Source organism: Typopeltis vanoorti, chromosome 6 (assembly GCF_054136105.1).
Source record: "Typopeltis vanoorti isolate ZY-2024b chromosome 6, IOZ_Tvanoo_1.0, whole genome shotgun sequence".
Classification (NCBI taxonomy): domain Eukaryota; kingdom Metazoa; phylum Arthropoda; class Arachnida; order Uropygi; family Thelyphonidae; genus Typopeltis; species Typopeltis vanoorti.
This window is the reverse complement of record NC_143554.1, coordinates 127,026,305-127,043,973: the sequence shown is the minus strand read 5'-3', so window position 1 is coordinate 127,043,973 and position 17,669 is coordinate 127,026,305. Positions and strand designations below refer to the sequence as shown.

Sequence of the window (17,669 nt, the reverse complement as noted above, 5' to 3'; positions counted from 1 at the left end):
ATTGTGGGTGATAATGGCTGTTAACTTCAAGTTGCAAAATGTATGGTAATGAATCTCAGATTGAAAATGTTACATACTCTGTATCACACTAATGGTACTATATTGCAGGAAATTGATGAGGCTATGGACTTTGGGTAATGGTGGGTAGAGAGCTTAAGTTCATAGAGCATATTGCAAAAGTTATTGAAATAGCTCAAAGGATTACTTGGATGTTAAAAAACATACTAACAAGTAAATATAAGGAAGTTATTATCCTTATCTTTACTTGGGCTAAGATTCGGCTGTATCTTAATTACCTACTGTGCACCAATTCGGTCACCTGAGTTTCTTGGGGATTAGGAGGTGGTAGAGAGGATTCAGCGACGAGTGACTAAACTGGTGACAGGTCTTTCAAATGCTCCCAGTGAAGAAAGGTTAAAAGTGTGTGTGAGTTGCAAAGTTTAGTTGATAGGTGTCAAAGAGGGGACACAATAGAAACTTTTAAAATTTTAAAGGGGTTCTTTAAAATTGATGCAAAGGAAATTTTTCAATGTATGACAAATAGTCAGAGAGCTAGGAGCCATCTGTTGAAGTTGGGTAAGTGTGTGGTTAGTAAGGGTGTGCAGACTAGATTTTTTGCATGGAGTGGTGAATAAGTGGAATGGATTTCCAGAATTATTTGAGCTCCCTGACATGAATGAATTTAAGGAGAGGTATGATAGGTTTTCTGTGTATAATAAGTTAGTTAGAGTCTCCCAAGATGAGTCTCTGGACTTCATAGAGATACTGTATAATAATAAATTGTACACAAGCCTTCTCTGGCAGAAAAAGTGTTAACACCAGTGTCATGTATACTGATTTAAGAAGTTAGTATTGTACAGACACTTTCTTGGAGTCCAAAGACTCAGATTTATTGTTCAGTATATAACCTATCCTGATTGGAAAATCCATATAGTTGGCTACTTCCGAAGTTGTTATGGCATGATTACTCTCACCAGCTATTGGCAAAACAGTCACATCCTTAACTGCTGTGATCAAATCCGACACTGTTTGTCCTTGAATTACTTTTTTTACAGTGCACATGCATTCACTACTAACTCTTTTAGTTTGGAGAAATGTGTTTCTTTGTGATAATATTCTACAAATTATCACCAACTCTGAAGAATTTCCCCTTGAGTGCAGTGCATGCTTCTTAACTGTAGAGATGTTATGTGATTTACACAATACTACAATTTGAGAAATATGTTTTCTTTTATCCTATGATTTTACTAAGTTTTACAACATTTAGAACTGATATACAGTCGGATCATGTTAAAGAAAATTTGATAAATGGAAAAAATAAATAAAAGTATTCTCTCTCTCTCCCCCCCCCCCACCCCCCCAGGCAACTAGTTTTCTTTAACTTCTTTACATCCATAGCTTGGATATAAGCCTCCCTCATTAATTTCCAGAGTTGTTTGTACTTAGCTGATGTCCCCCATTTTATGTCACACCTTCAGTTTTAATATTGGAATATATACCATGAGTGGGCATAATTATAGCAAACTATAAAATGGAAGAAAACTCATTGAAAAGAAGAACATGTAAGAAAGTTGTTTTAAAACGAATAAAAATTGAGCAGCTCTCAAATGTGAACTATAGACTAAAATATACAAACATTATTCAAGAAAAATGAAAGAGTTTGAGAACAGGAATCAAACCTTAGAGATTCAGTGGCAAGCTCTGAAGAAAACATTGATTCTGCCAGAGAGGCATTTGGTGAGGTTGTCTGCAAGGATAGAAAAATCAGAACTCTCTGGTGGACACAGGAAGTTAAAGAGGCAGTGAAGGGAAAAAAAGAAAGCATATCAAAAGTTCCTGGCAAATAAGTGAGCTTGTGCTCTTAGAGAAAATGTAAGAAAGCTAAGCACTATGTAAAACTAGCTAAACAGAAGTCATGGGAAGACTTTGGTAAGAACATAGAAAATAAATATCAAGAAGGTGGCAAGATATTCTGTAGGTTCTTGAAGAAGCTCAGAAATGGAGGAAAGAGTGCTGTTAAAGGAGTTAGAGATGATAAAGGTGATATGAAAACTGGAGAAAAAGATATCCTTGAAGTATAGAGTAATTACTTCGAAAAATTGCTAAATGAAATTAGCAGTGATGACAGCACAGTGATAAAAAAAAAACACTGACCAGGCATGCAACCAGGAATACATATCCATGCTTGATAGAAAAAGCCATCAAAAGTCTGAAATGTGGAAAGACAGCTGGAGTAGATGATATTCGAACAGAAATGCTCAAGTATGGAGGTATAAAAGTTTCACAATGGCTACACTGCATAGTTCAGAGGGCCTGGACAGAAGGACAAATTTCAGATGACTGGAGTAGAGCTCTCATAGTATCCATATATAAAAAAAAGGGAAATAAAACTGATTGTGAGAATTACAGAGGTATTTCTCTACTGAGTGTTCCTGGTAAGATTTATGCCAGTATACTTGAGAAACGGTTGAAAAGGATTGTGGAAGAGAAGCTTGGTGAGGAACATGCTGGATTTAGGCCAAATAGAGGCTGTCAGGATCAGATATTCACTTTATGACAAATAGTTGAAAAGTCATGGGAATATAACAAAGATCTGTATTTAAGTTTTGTAGATCTGGAAAAAGCATATGACAAGGTGCCAAGCTATTCAAAACGTTACAGTTGTATGGTGTCAGTGGATCATTATATCAAGCAATACTTAGTCTTTATTTGAGTTGTAAATCTGCAGTTAGAATTGAAGGTTTAATGTTAAATCTGGTCTGAGACAAGGATGTATATTATCCCCTCTGTTATTCATTATCTATATGGATTACATTATGAAGGAAAGTGGTATTAAACCTGATATCAAAATTGGAGATGTTTTGTCAGCTTCTTGCTTTATGCAGATGATGTTATACTTCTAAATAAATCTGCTACAAGTCTACAAGATTCCCTGACTAAAATGAATAACTGTTGTCATAGATATGGTATTGAAGGTCAGCAAAACAAGACAAAGATAATGAAAATAGGCAGAAGCATTGAAAATATCAGCTGCATTGTGAATGGAGAACCTATAGAACAAGTGAAACATTTCAGCTACTTAGGTACGATTTTTAGTGAAGATGTTAAATTAAATATGGAAATAGACAACAGAATCAACAAAGCTGGTATGGTAGGAAGTCAACTGAATAAATTTATATTGAATAAGAGAGAAATTAGTCAAAACACTAAATTAGCTGTATACAAGACAGTGTTCAAACCAGTTTTAACTTATGGATCTGAGAGCTGGGTCAGAAGTAAAACACTTGACCAAAGGCTAGAGACCGCAGATATGAGAGTCCTGAGAAAGATTAGGGGCGTGAACAGATGGCATCAGTGGTGATATCATATTAAAAACGAGGATATTAGAAAAGAACTTGACATTGTCAGCATCCAGGAATGCGTTAGCAGAGTTAATCTCAGTTGGTATGGTCATTTAAACAGAATGGGCGAGGAAAGATTAGCCAAACAAGTGTTCTCTGCCAGGTTGGCAGGAAAAAGACCCAGAGGAAGATCAAGATATAGGTGGATTGATATGGTAAAATGTGCCTTAGAAGATAGATATATAAATCTATCTTCTAAGATCTGACAATGTTGTAGCTTTGACAGGTAACAGATTGATTTGGCAGAAAATTGTAGGTAGGAAGTTAGTAATGATGTAAATTTTTCATATAGTAAGTTCATATCCTGTGTGCCCCTTGAGGGTAAATGTCAGGAATTTGATGATGATGATGAAAACTCATTCTTCTTTTTCTTCTTATCATGGATTAGGCATTTGCTTGTTCCAGCTTCACTGGTCTTTCCATCTTTCAGCTGGTCTTCCTCTCTCTCTCTCGCTCTCCCCCACCACCCCTTTTTTGTCTATATTTATCCACTTCTTTTGGTAGCCAATATCTTTCTATTTCTCGCTGTATTCGTTGATCTTTTCGTTTGCATTGTAAATTCCTAGCTCTCTTCTAATGTCTTCAGTTTTTATATGGTCTAACATTGTTCATCATTTAACTGTTTTTAATCTCATTTCTGCTGCCTAGATTTTACTTTGATTTTTCTAACATGGCCAGTCCATTACTATTTATGTGCATTACATTACTTTGCAGCATCCTCTGTTCTAGTCATAACTCTAATTCTCTAATTTCTAATTCTATCCCTTTTGTTAAGTGAAGCATTCTTCTCTGAAATGCTCTTTAGGTTACACTCAACCTATCTTTTTGTTTTTTAGTCATTACCCACATCTCCCATCTTACTAACAGAATGTGTCTTCTGCATAATGAAAGTGATTTATATGTCTTTCATTAATGTTAATTCCATGGTTTTCACATGACACACCTGAAGATGCTAATGTAACAGGAAACAATTTGGGTGATAATGGATCTGTTTTCCTCACTCTGAGCTGAATTTATGCTTCCTTTCCCTGATGGTTTTATTTTTATTATTATTATTATTATTATTATTACGGGTATCTCCATGGAGTCAGTAGACTCATCGCGGGAGACCCAAACTAGCAAAACAATATCTGTCATATCTCTTCTTGAATTCATTTACAGACGAAGAGCTCACAACTAAGTCAGGCAATGAATTCCACTCATTCACCACCCTCCAGGCAAAAAACCTTGTTCTGACACCTTTGTTAACCACACTCTTCTTTAATTTCCAGAGATGACCTCTTGTTCTTCCATCACTATCACACAGCTGAAACATTTCCCCTGCATCAATCCTATAAAAACCTTTTAGTAATTTGAATGTTTCTATCATATCCCCTCTTCTTCGCCTATCAACCAATCTCTGCAATCCACAAGCTCTCAATCTATCAATGTAGGGAGCATTTTTTATATCACTCACCAACTTGGTCACTCTTCTCTGAACCCTCTCCACAGCCTCCTCATCTCCAAGGAATCCAGGTGACCAGACCTGAGCACAGTAATCCAAATGTGGAAGTATCAATGCTTTATAAAGGGGAATAATAACCTCTTTATCTCTGGATGTCTGTGTGTTCCTCAACAACCAAGTAATCCTATGTGCAATCTTGGACACCTTAGCAATGTGTCCTCTGAACTTCATCTCCCTATCTACCAATACCCCTAAGTCCCTAGCCTCATCAATCTCTTGGAGTACCTTTCCATCAATGTAGTACACAGCTGGTAATCTTTTAATCCCAAAATGCATGACTTTACACTTTTCCACATTGAACTGACATCCATTTTCTTTTGCCCATTTTACCAGCTTATTTAAATCCTCCTGCAAACTTTCAACATCAGCTTGATTTTTTATTGCACTACACAACTTTGCATCATCAGCAAACAACTGAATATCTCCCTTTAAGCCGTTTCCTATATCATTTATACACAAATTAAACAACATTGGCCCAAGCACAGAGCCCTGAGGTACACCACTGGTCACCTGCCTCATTCTGGACTCGGCTCCTCCATACACCACCTTATGGTATCTCTCCCTGAGCCATTCTCCTATCCATATCACCAATTTAATATCCATTCCCATCTGCTCCAATTTGCGTAACAGTGTTCTATGGGGTATCCTGTCAAAAGCCTTAGCAAAATCCAGAAGTACCACTGTGTAGCCAGTTCCTTTGTCCAACTCGGATGTTATTCTATTATGAATAGTTAATAGATTGCTAAGGCAGGATCTACCTTTAACAAAATCATGTTGGCCTCTATAGAGTATCATATCCTGATCCACCCATTCTTGAATTTTGTCTTTAACCAACTTTTCCAATACTTTTACCACTACTCCTGAGATGGTGATTGGTCTGTAATTAACTACTGCAGTTTTAGAGCCACCCTTATGCAAAGGAACCACTTTGCCTAACTTCCACTCCCTAGGGACCATACCAGAGTTCAAACTTAAATTAAATATCCAGGTAAGAGGGGTTGACAATTCATTTGCACATTCACGCAACACCCGAGCTGATATTCCATCTAAGCCTACTGCAGTGTTTGCATTTAAGTTTTGCAATATGTTTAATACCTCTGATTCTTTAGCTTCAATTCTCACATTAGGTATTGCTATAGGTATAGAGATATCCTCACTTGGGTGATAGACTTTTGAGAAGTGATCACTCAGTAACTCGACTATTACATCTGATTTTGTCACCTCAATACCATCAGCACCCACTAAGGTTATCCTTCCGAAGTCATTCTTCCTCTTACTTGCCACATAGCGGAAGAACTCTTTGGGATTACCCTTGATCTCTATGGCTAAGGTCTTCTCATAATCTGATTTAGCTTTTCTTACTATGCTGGTAACCTTCCTAGCTTGAGCCTTGTACTGCTCATGGGTGTCCTGATCGCCCTTCTCCTTGTAAATTCTCCATAACATTTTCTTTTTTTGCAGTTCAAGTTTGATACTACTGCTCATCCATCTAACACCTACCTTGTTTGTCTTCCTGACCATGGGGACACAATCTGATATTGCTTTCCTCAGCAACCCACTGATTTTATCCCAAGCACTGCTAACATCTTTCCCTTGCAATATGTTCTGCCATGGGATGGCTGCAAGCTCACTCTGAAGCTTGTTATAATTGCCTAATCTGTAGTTCCGTACATACCCCTTCTTAATAGAAAAATCCACAGATTTTGCAACCTCCCAAGTCAATACCACATGATCGCTTTCACCAACTGGAGGTAACGAGGTCACCTTACTTATGCATATAACCTCTGAACCAATAACCAGGTCCAACACTCTCACACCACGTGTCCCTTCAGTTACGTGCTGTTTCAAGTAATTATCTCGTAGAAGATGTATGAACTCCATTTCCTTTTTGCTACGTGATATTTCCTCCTTCCAATTGATATCACCATAATTAAAATCCCCCGTAATAATCACTAAGCCTTCACTCATTGCACTAAGTTGCTGATGCATGAATTCAATATCTTCCCCCGTACTCCCTGGCCTATAGCAGCATCCAACTGTATATTTGGTTGCATTGGTCACTATTTCGCACCAGACTGCCTCAAATGAACTCTCATTCACATGTCTATCATCATGATATACTACTTTCTTTGGCTGCAACACATCAGCTATCATCAACAGTACTCCTCCTCCTGTTCTATCTTCTCTATCCTCCCTGAAAATACTGTACCCATCACATTCAATTCCAGTGACCACATCTTCTGCTGACAGCCAAGTTTCACTAATGCCTACAACTTTTGGTGAGATTTCACTGACTAATGCCAAAAATTCTTCTCTCTTATTTCGAATGCTTCTAGCATTGGTATACAAAAATTGCAGATTCCCTCTAGATCTTGTACCGGCTTTAGAACTGATATATAAGTCACTAACTACCGTAGTCCTATGCCGATTTTTATCCCCTCTCTTCTGCAATTTATTCTACCTATAAGGATCAATAAATACACAATCAGTGCTAAAGTTTCTCTCTCTTACACTCAACCTTTTCAATATTAGTTTCCCTGCCCAATAACTTCAACCTATTCAGAAAACAATAACTCCTTCAATCGCTTATGTCCTTCCATGTTAAGATGCAGTCCATCTCTAGCATACAACTGCCTTTTTCCTTCAAACACACTCCAAACATCAACAAACTCCAGACCTCTTTTTCTGCACATTCTTGCAATCATATCATTCATTATCATTGCTCGTCTACTTAACTCGTAATTGTCAAAACGAGGCAGCACACACACTATTCTCCCATTGACACTTTTCCTCTTCACAATATCTAATAATGTTCTTAAATCTTTTCCTACCCGATTTATACTACCTCTCAGGTCATTCGTACCCACCATAACTATCATCTTGTCTGTTTCATGCCCTCTCTTTATCGCTAAAGCCACTCTTTCTATTGTCCCATCAGCCCAGCACTCCTCATGCATACCACTCTCCATACCCTTAATCATAGAATCACCATATATTTTACCACTCTTAACTTCATTCAAATCCACACTCATGGACTCATTCTCTACACTATTCAGCATGACTCTCCCAGCTTCATTACTCAACTCTCTATTACTTACCCCCCCACTCTCACTACATCTCATTTCTTCTAGGCCACTTGTGGTTTTATTATGTTGACTCCCAATCACTCCCATACTATTTATTACAGAATCATTCACCAAAGACTCGCCCATATGTAATCCTGTTCTAGTTACTTCAGCTAAAGTAATCTCTATAGTCCTAATTTCTCTGTTTAACACATTAAACTCAGTTTTAACTTCCAGAATCTCCTTACCGATCACTTCCACTTCCTCATGAAGAAGATGAAGGTCATTTTTCATTTTCATAAACTCCCGCCGAAGTTCTTCCGCTACGGTCCCGATGTCAGCTTCCATTCCTAAACGCTCCAGCCTATCCCGACACTTCTCACATACGTCGACATTTTCTTTCTTCTCATTTTGCCAGACCGACCACAGATCCTTCACATTTTTCGGTGCATACATGTAGCAGTTTCCGCAACGCATCCATTGCGAAAAATCTAACGCTGAGCCAGCCTTTCGTGTAGTAGTAGAAGTCCTGCGCGCCGCTGACGTACGTTTCTTGTTGGACGCCATCTTAACACGTTGTTATAGTGAAACAAACGGCAGTGAAAACACAATATATACAACACAGTTCTAAACAATAATACCACTGAAGGACACTTGTTTCTAACCGATGCACAATTGCAGCATAATTTGTGACAAAAAGCCACACTATATTTAACTTTAAAAACACGTTTTCTAGACTAGCTAAACTCGACCGCCACATTTACCAAGGACACTAGCGCCACACCTATTTTATGTTGGCTGTTGTTCTGATATATAGGTTTTAATAATTTGATATATTTTGCTGGGATGGCCTGTTTTGGTATGATACCTAGATTTGTTATCACTCATGTTGATGTGTAGTGGAGAAAATAAATGTCATCATCATCAAATTCTGACATGTACCCTCAAGAAGTGTACAGGATATGATAGTACTATATGAAAAATTTACATCATTACTAACTTCCTATCTACAATTTTCATCCAAATCAGTCTGTTACTTGTCAAGACTCCTACATTATCAGATCTTATATTTGTATCGTCTAAGGCACTTTGTACTTTTGTAATCAACAAAACTTAAATACAGATCTTTGTTATATTCCCATGCTTTCTCAACTGTTTGTCATAAAGTGAAGACCTGATCCTGACAGCCTCTATTTGGTCTGAATCCAACTTGTTCTTCACCAAGCTTTTTTTCCACAATTCTTTTCAACCATTTCTCAAGTATACTTGCATAGATCTTGCCAGGAACACTCTTAGGGAAATACCTCTGTAATTCTCACATTCAGTTTTATTTCCCTTTTTATATATGGGTATTATTAGAGGTCTACTCCAATCATCGGGAATTTTTCCCTCTGTCCAGGCTTTCTGAACTATGCAGTGCAGCCACTGTAAGACTTTTATACCACCATACTTCAGCATTTCTGGTCGAATATCATCTACTCCTGCTGCCTTTCCACATTTTAAGCCTTTGATGGCTTTTTCTACTTCAAGTATGGATATGTATTCCTGACTGAATGCCTGTTGAGTGTTTTTTACCACTGTGCTATCACTGCTTGTTTCATTTAGCAATTTTTCGAAGTAATTACTCCATACTTCAAGGATATCTTTTTCTCCTGTTTTCATGTCACCTTTATCATCTCTAACTCCCTTTACAGCACTCTTTCCTCCATTTCTAAGCTTCTTAATTAATAAATAAATACTTCTTGATATTTATTTTCTATGTTCTTGCCAAAGTCCTCCCATGACTTTTGTTTAGCTAGTTTTACAGTGTTTTGCTTTCTTACATTTGTCTTTGTATTCTCTAAGAACAAAAGCTGACTTATTTGACAGGAACTTTTGATATGCTTTCTTCTTTTCCTTCACTGCCTCTTTAACTTCCTGTGTCCACCATGGAGTTCTGATTTTTCTATCCTTGCAGACAACCTCACCACATGCCTCTGGCTGAATCAATCAGGGTTTTCTTCGAGGCTTGCCATTGAATCTCCAAGTTTGGTTCCTGTTCTCAAACTCTTTCATTTTTTCTTCAATAATCTTTGTGTATTTTAGTCTACAGTTCACATTCAGTTTTATCCTGCTCAAGACTGAATAGTGATCGCTTCCAATTTCAAATCCTCTGTACACTCTGGTGTCCTGCACCAGGGAGAAAACATCACTATCAACAATAACATAGTCAATGAGACTTTATTATTTCTTGCCTCTTCTCTCCATGTGAATTTGTGCACATTTTTATGTTGGATCATGGTGTTAGTAATAACCAGTCTATGTCCTGAGCAGAAATCTAATAGGTATTTGCTTCAGATACCCAATCAATGGTAGCACTATCTGAGAGCAAGTGCAAGTTCCTGAGGACTTCCAGGGAAGGAGTGTATGTGGGGTAGTTATCAGTAATATGATGCAATAGTGTAGAGAGTGCCATGCACACACACACACACACACACACACATAAGGATGAACTGTGAAATTCCCTACAGGTGTAAGTGGGAACAGCTACCTTGTCTTGTTCTAAATCTGTTTAGCAAACTCCAGAGTTGTTGAGATAGATTGAATCCTGGAGGTTTAACAGTTCATTGATTACTTGATTACAGTTGATTTCAGGATCTTCTCCACCAGTCCTGGGGACCATTAGTATATCCACAAGCTGGATGGGAGATCTGGAGGTAGGGAAACTAGCTGGTGGTGGGGAGATCTTGATGTATGGGATGGTTGATGTTATTTCAGATTTTTATTTCTTTGATGGTATCTTCTCTTCTGAAGCATGGAGAAGTGATATGGGAAAGGACAGGCAACCATGGAAGAGGAGTAAACCTTAAGGTAAAAGAGATGGTTCTCATTGCTATGTTGAGTTGCGTGTCTACAAGAGTCATGTAATGACTTTGGCTTCAAACTGGGGAGCAGTTCTCTGCCATACAGAAATCCAGAGCTAGGGCTGCTGTTCTAAGAGTCAAAGCATTACAACCCCAAGTTGTGCCTGTGAGTTTGATATTTCTCCTAGCAAATATCTGTAACTCAGTTTTTTCCGAATGCTGTTGGTACATGAGGCTGCGATCAAGTGTGACACCAAGATAGCAATCCTGTTGCAGAAATTTATTTTTAGTTTTCTGCAAGCTGCATGGTAATTTAGGTGAAGAGCTGAAACAACAGTTTTGCTGGGATTAGGGGATAGTCCCCAAGTTTCAAAGTAGTTTTGCAGTGAGCTCAGATCTTTGCTCAATGTTTTCTCAAGGCTTTAGAATATATTGTATTGAATGGTGATGTGTTGTCACAGAGATACACTTTTGACTGGCTGTTGGAGAGATGTCACTTGTGTGCAGGTTGAATACAATTAGGGGTCAATATTTGGATTTATCTACTTCTTTTGGTTGAAGATCTGTAGGTTTTATATTTATCCACTTCTTTTGGTTGAAGGATCTGTGGGATGAGGAACTGACAGTTCTTCACCTCACAGATCTTTGTGGCAGTCCATCCTGTAGGATAAATGTTCTTCTTTTTTGTGAATTCAGATGAACCTTTATATTTGTATTGGAGTGAATTTATTCTAGAAGTTCTGGCAGTTGGATATATATTGGCTGTTTTATACAGTAGGCCTTTCTTTCATATGGTGTCATATGCTGATGTTAGGTCTATGAAGACAGTACCTGTTTTTAAAATCTTTTGATAACCACCTTTTGTGTGGTGTGGGTTGTAAGGGCTGGGACCTGGTCGCAGCAATTTCTGCCAGGTTTAACCCTAGCCTGTTCATTGGATTTTATTTTTGGCAAAATCCTAGGAAGGATAATCCTTTCAAAAAGTTTGTAAGGAGTGGAGAGCAATACTATGGGATGGTAGCTGTTGGGGTCATTAGTTGACTTGTTGGGTTTTGGCAAGACTGTTAGCTGTGATTTATGCCAAAGTTTTAGGAGTTCTTCATTTATTATTGAGGAGAAGAAATTGGATAACCAAGTTTTTGTCCTTAGGCCATAGTGAGTAAGAAAATCTGGAAGGATGCCATAAATGCTAGGAGCTTTATCTTAAATTAAACTTTCCAATAAATTATATTCTTGTTTAATCCTTTCTTCAAGTGTAAGCAAATGAAGTTTGCGCATGACTTCACATCAGTTGCCTTAGTATCCCATAATGCACAGTACATCCCCTTTCAGACATGTATAATACAATGCATTATGGGAAGGACCACTACTCAGACTGGTTGCAACCTTTATTGAGGTCTCAGGAGCCAGACCCATATATAAGCATGTTTTGCATTGTGGAATATTAAGGCAGTTGATTTCCTGTAAAGTTTTGCATTCCTATAAATCTGTCAGATTTATAAGAATGCAAAAACTGATTTAAGTACATGTGCAGCATAATACCTCTTAAAAATGTGATGTTCTATAGTTGAAGCTGTCTCTATGAGAAATGTAATGAATGATGTTTTTAAAAAAGTAATTTACATGCTGCTATTGCAAATGAACCTTCAGTATTCTTGAAAGATAGACTTAGAATTTTTTGTTTGAAGGCCTCACAAAATTGTTTAAACACATGTAGTTAGAAACTGCTACAGTCTAATAGTGGCCACATGTTTCCACTTCTCATCATATGGTTCTCAGCCAAGGCATAGTCTGAACTTTTCACTCTTTGTTTTGGTAAGATCTGGTAATCCACATGTTCTCTCCTAATTTCTGCAGAACAGTTAATCTGTTGATAATAAGTTATATTAAGAAGAAATCCTAAAAACTGCTACTCAAAAGCAACTGAGTGAATCTTATCCATAATAGACAAAAAGAAAGAAGCAAACTTTTTGAACTGGAGTAAAGAGGGTTTTTTAGGATGCATCCAATCTCTTCTGATATGGAATGTTTTGCAATGGTTTTATTATTTATTTATTTATTTATTTTTTCTTATATAACCAGCGTGTTTCTGATGTGTTTTCACATGAGAGATGATTATGTGATGAACATTTTCTGATGTGACTTATCTGGGAGTGTGATTTCTTGTGTCTTCTTGATTATAGAGACATTGCCAGTATTAAAGAAGAGAACTGTTCTTAATTTTTTACATTGACATACAAGCATATTTTTTTTAGAGTAAATTGTATTTCTTCAGAAACCCATTTTAGTAAGCGATATAGTCATTACGATTCCCACCTGATTATTTGAAACCTGATTAACTGCATGTTAATGCAGTTAATCAGGTTTCTCATTAATTGGATATTAATCAGAATCTGTGGTGGGAATCACTATGCATTATCTTTCTTGCTAAAAGTAGGTTTTCTGTCGCTTTGAAAAGCTGAGACTGTTAGGTGATTTATTCAGAAATTATGGAACAATAATGAATTATTGGATTATTTTTAGTAATGAATGTGATGTCAATGTGTATTATTGATTTTTATCTGGGAATTTATTAAGTTCAATTTCATATGATGGTGATCAAACAGTGGGTATATCATTCATAAATTGAAACTAACACTGTAGTTGAGAGTGATACTGGAGAATAGTTTATTCCAAAATGTAGCATAAAATAATTAGCCAAGTTCAGTGAATAGGACCATTGTGGCCTTCTCTGTCTGTATATTTTATGCAGGATATTTTATTTATAAAATATCCTGCATAAAATATACAGACATGAATCACAAAAAGTGATGAATAACATCAGAGAAAACTTTTGCTTTAAAATTTCAAGCATATCTTGTGAGATAATATCAAATAATGATGTCATATCAAGATTTTTCCATAGTTTTAGCAATAAAAACAATAACAGCATCACCTGTTACTGTTTTTATTGCTGATTTTCATACCAAAGTTTGGAAAGCAACATTGACATAATAGGGGTGACCGAAACAAAAAAGACAAAAACTGGTGAGAACTTTCTGACCAATAAATACAAAATGTTATATTCAGGCAATGACAATCAAGGAAAAGAAGGGGTAGCCATAGTATTCAACACTAAATACGAGGTTAATCTTCTTGAATGGCAGGCAGTCTCAAGTAGAGTGATGTGGGCAAATATCAGAATGGGGAATTGGACAATGATACTTATTTGTGCCTATGGTCCCTCAGAAGGTTCTACTAAGGTAGAAGTGGAGGAATTTTTTTAGGATTTAGAGAAAGCAACTTACACAATGAAAAAAGGAAAAGTTGGTCCTTGTTGGGGATCTAAATAGCAGAGTAGGAAATGATTGTCAGACATACAAAAATGTTTTGGGAAAATTTGGAGAAAGGAGCAAAGCTAATAATAATAGCAAATACTTGTTGGATTTCCACTCAGAACATGGACTAGTTATTACTAACACTATGTTCCAACAAAAAAAATGTGCACAAATTCACATGGAGAGAAGAGGCAAGGAATAAGAAAAGACTCATTGACTATGCTATTGTTGATAGTGATGTTTTCTCCCTGGTTCAGGACAACAGAGTGTACAGATGATTTCAAATTGGAAGTGATCACTATTTAGTCTTGAGCAGGATAAAATTGAATTTCATATCGAAAAGAATGACAAATAATAAAGTTTTAAAGCGAATAAAAGTTGAGCAGCTCTCAGATGTGAACTGTAGACTAAAATACACAAAGATTATTGAAAAAAAATGAAAGAGTTTGAGAACAAGAATCAAACCTTGGAGATTCAGTGGCAAACTCTGAAGAAAACCCTGATTGATTCAACCAGAGAGGCATGTGGTGAGGTTGTCTGCAAGGATAGAAAAATCAGAACTCCATGGTGAACACAGGAAGTTAAAAAGGCAGTGAAGGAAAAGAAGAAAGCATATCAAAAGTTCCTGGCAAATAAGTCAGCTTTTGCTCTTAGAGAATACAGAGACAAATGTAAGAAAGCAAAACACTGTGTAAAACTAGCTAAACAAAAGTCCTGGGAGGACTTTGGCAAGAACATAGAAAATAAATATCAAGAAGATGGCAAAATATTTTGGAGGTTGTTGAAGAAGCTTAGAAATGGAGGAAAGAGTGCTGTAAAAGAAGTTAGAGATGATAAAGGTGAAATAAAAATGGGAGAAAAAGATATCCTTGGAGTATGGAGTAATTACTTCGAAAAATTGCTAAATGAAACAAGCAGTAATAGCACAGTGGTAAAAAAAACACTCAACAGGCATTCAGTCAGGAATACATATCCATACTTGAAGTAGAAAAAGCCATCAAATGGGGGGGGGGGGTGGGGGGGGGGGGGGGTGGGGGGGGGGGGGGGTGGGGGGGGGGGGGGGTGGGGGGGGGGGGGGGTGGGGGGGGGGGGGGGTGGGGGGGGGGGGGGGTGGGGGGGGGGGGGGGTGGGGGGGGGGGGGGGTGGGGGGGGGGGGGGGTGGGGGGGGGGGGGGGTGGGGGGGGGGGGGGGTGGGGGGGGGGGGGGGTGGGGGGGGGGGGGGGTGGGGGGGGGGGGGGGTGGGGGGGGGGGGGGGTGGGGGGGGGGGGGGGTGGGGGGGGGGGGGGGTGGGGGGGGGGGGGGGTGGGGGGGGGGGGGGGTGGGGGGGGGGGGGGGTGGGGGGGGGGGGGGGTGGGGGGGGGGGGGGGTGGGGGGGGGGGGGGGTGGGGGGGGGGGGGGGTGGGGGGGGGGGGGGGTGGGGGGGGGGGGGGGTGGGGGGGGGGGGGGGTGGGGGGGGGGGGGGGTGGGGGGGGGGGGGGGTGGGGGGGGGGGGGGGTGGGGGGGGGTGTGAGACAAGGATGTACATATATCCCCTCTGTTTATTCATTATCTATATGGATCACATTATGGAGGAAAGAGTGGCATTAAACATGATATCAGAATTGGCGATTTTAATGTCAGCTCTTTGCTTTATGCGGACGATGTTATACTTCTAAATAAATCCGACTACAAGTTTGTAAGATTCCCTGACTAAATTGAAATAACTGTTGTAATAGATTATGGTATGAATGTCGGCCAAAAAAAGACAATGAAAATAGGTAGAATCGTTGAAAATGTCAACTGTGTTTTGAATGGGGAACCTGTGGAACAAGTAAAAACATTTCAGCTACTTAGGCACGATTTTTAGTGAAGATGATAAATTAAATACGGAAATAGACAACAGAATCAACAAAGCTGGTATGGTAGGAAGTCAATTGAATAAATTCATATGGAATAAGAGAGGAATTAGTCGGAACGCTAAATTAGCTGTATACAAGACAATGTTCAAACCAGTTTTAACTTATGGATCTGAGAGCTGGGTCAGAAGTAAAACACTTGATTGAAGACTAGAGACCGCAGATATGATAGTCCTGAGAAAGATTAGAGGCGTGAACAGATGGCATCAATGGCAATATCATATTAAAAACGAGGTTATTAGGAAAGAACTTGACATTGTCAGCATCCAGGAATGCATTAGCAGAGTTAATCTCAGGTGGTATGGTCATTTAAACAGAATGGGCGAGGAAAGATTGGCAAACAAGTGCTCTCTGCGAGGTTGGCAGGAAAACAACCCAGAGGAAGACCAAGATATAGGTGGATTGATATGAGATGATAGAAATATAAGATCTGATGATGTTAGAGTCTTGACAAGTAACAGACTGATTTAGAGGAAAATTGTAGATAGGAAGTTAGTAATGATGTAAATTTTTCATGTAGTACTATCATCTCCTGTACACCCCTTGAGAGTACATGTCAGGAATTTGATGATGATAATCTAGTATGGCTTTTCTGATATAGTGAACTATTGAAAACAATGAAATTTTGATAAATCTATAAATTTTTGGTGGTTGGCCATTGGAAGCTTCCATGAATTAATGATATCTATTGAGTTAGTATTTAGTGGGATCCTTTGTGATTGCTCTGCATATATTTCAGTCCTGCAATAATGAGGCATATGGCTGTTGAATTCAGCATATTTCATAAAGCAGATTAGATGAGATTTAGTTTGATCCTCTGTATTATTAAATATATCAAATATTATTATCATCATTACGTGACACCTCCAAGGAGCCCAAAGCCTCATCGAAGAGGGCAATCTACTCTACAACTGTCTCCACCAACTACACAGAACTGCTAATACTATCATCATCATCTACACTAATGCCGCTACTGCCCACCACCACTGGTAATTTTTATCTGTAAATTGCGTGTGTACTCATGGCTGATTCATCTGTATGCAGAATGAAAAACACTTTCCAGGTAATTAGATCGGATAACTCAAACCCATATAAAAAAATCCATATAAAGATTCCTCTTGTCGTGACGAGAATTAAAATTTAGGCCTTTTCCAACCGGAAGGCACAAAGTACAATCATTTTTCCAATTGCGCTATGGAGGTGCCTTAATCCTACAAGGTAAAATGTAAATAACGTTTCAGTGATTTTATGTGTGTGTGTGTGTATTAAGGTATGTTGAAATTTATTTTAAATTCCTATCTAATGCAGAAGTTTTATGCTAATTCAATGTTGATTCCTGATCATTGACAAAAATGATTAATACATGCATTTAAGAATTTTATGTGTATCACATAAATTTTATGTGAAAAAACTTATGGCCAACTTGTATTTTATTATTTTTTTTTTTAAATAGTCATCTGGAAACGATATGACAATAATAGCATTTCTTATATTTCCTGCTCGTACAAATAATTTCAATGTTGATTCCTTAAGAGGTCAGGCTATTGCTAAGCAATTACGAGACACTGTTCATGATATACAGTCCAAAATTGGAAAGCGAATGTTTGAAATTTGTCTCAGGTAATAATATCGCATATTTCCTTC

At 38.2% G+C, this 17,669-nt stretch overlaps 1 protein-coding gene across 2 annotated transcripts in view; it reads left to right on the top strand.

Moving 5' to 3' along the window:
* Window positions 1–17,669, top strand: part of Glys (glycogen [starch] synthase) — a 214,126-nt gene that overhangs the window by 123,025 nt on the left and 73,432 nt on the right. For both annotated transcript variants that reach the window (XM_090393684.1, XM_090393685.1), the window contains exon 8: window positions 17,479–17,645. In XM_090393684.1, coding sequence (XP_090249810.1) covers window positions 17,479–17,645 — 167 coding nt within the window. The remainder of the gene's footprint in view (window positions 1–17,478; window positions 17,646–17,669) is intronic.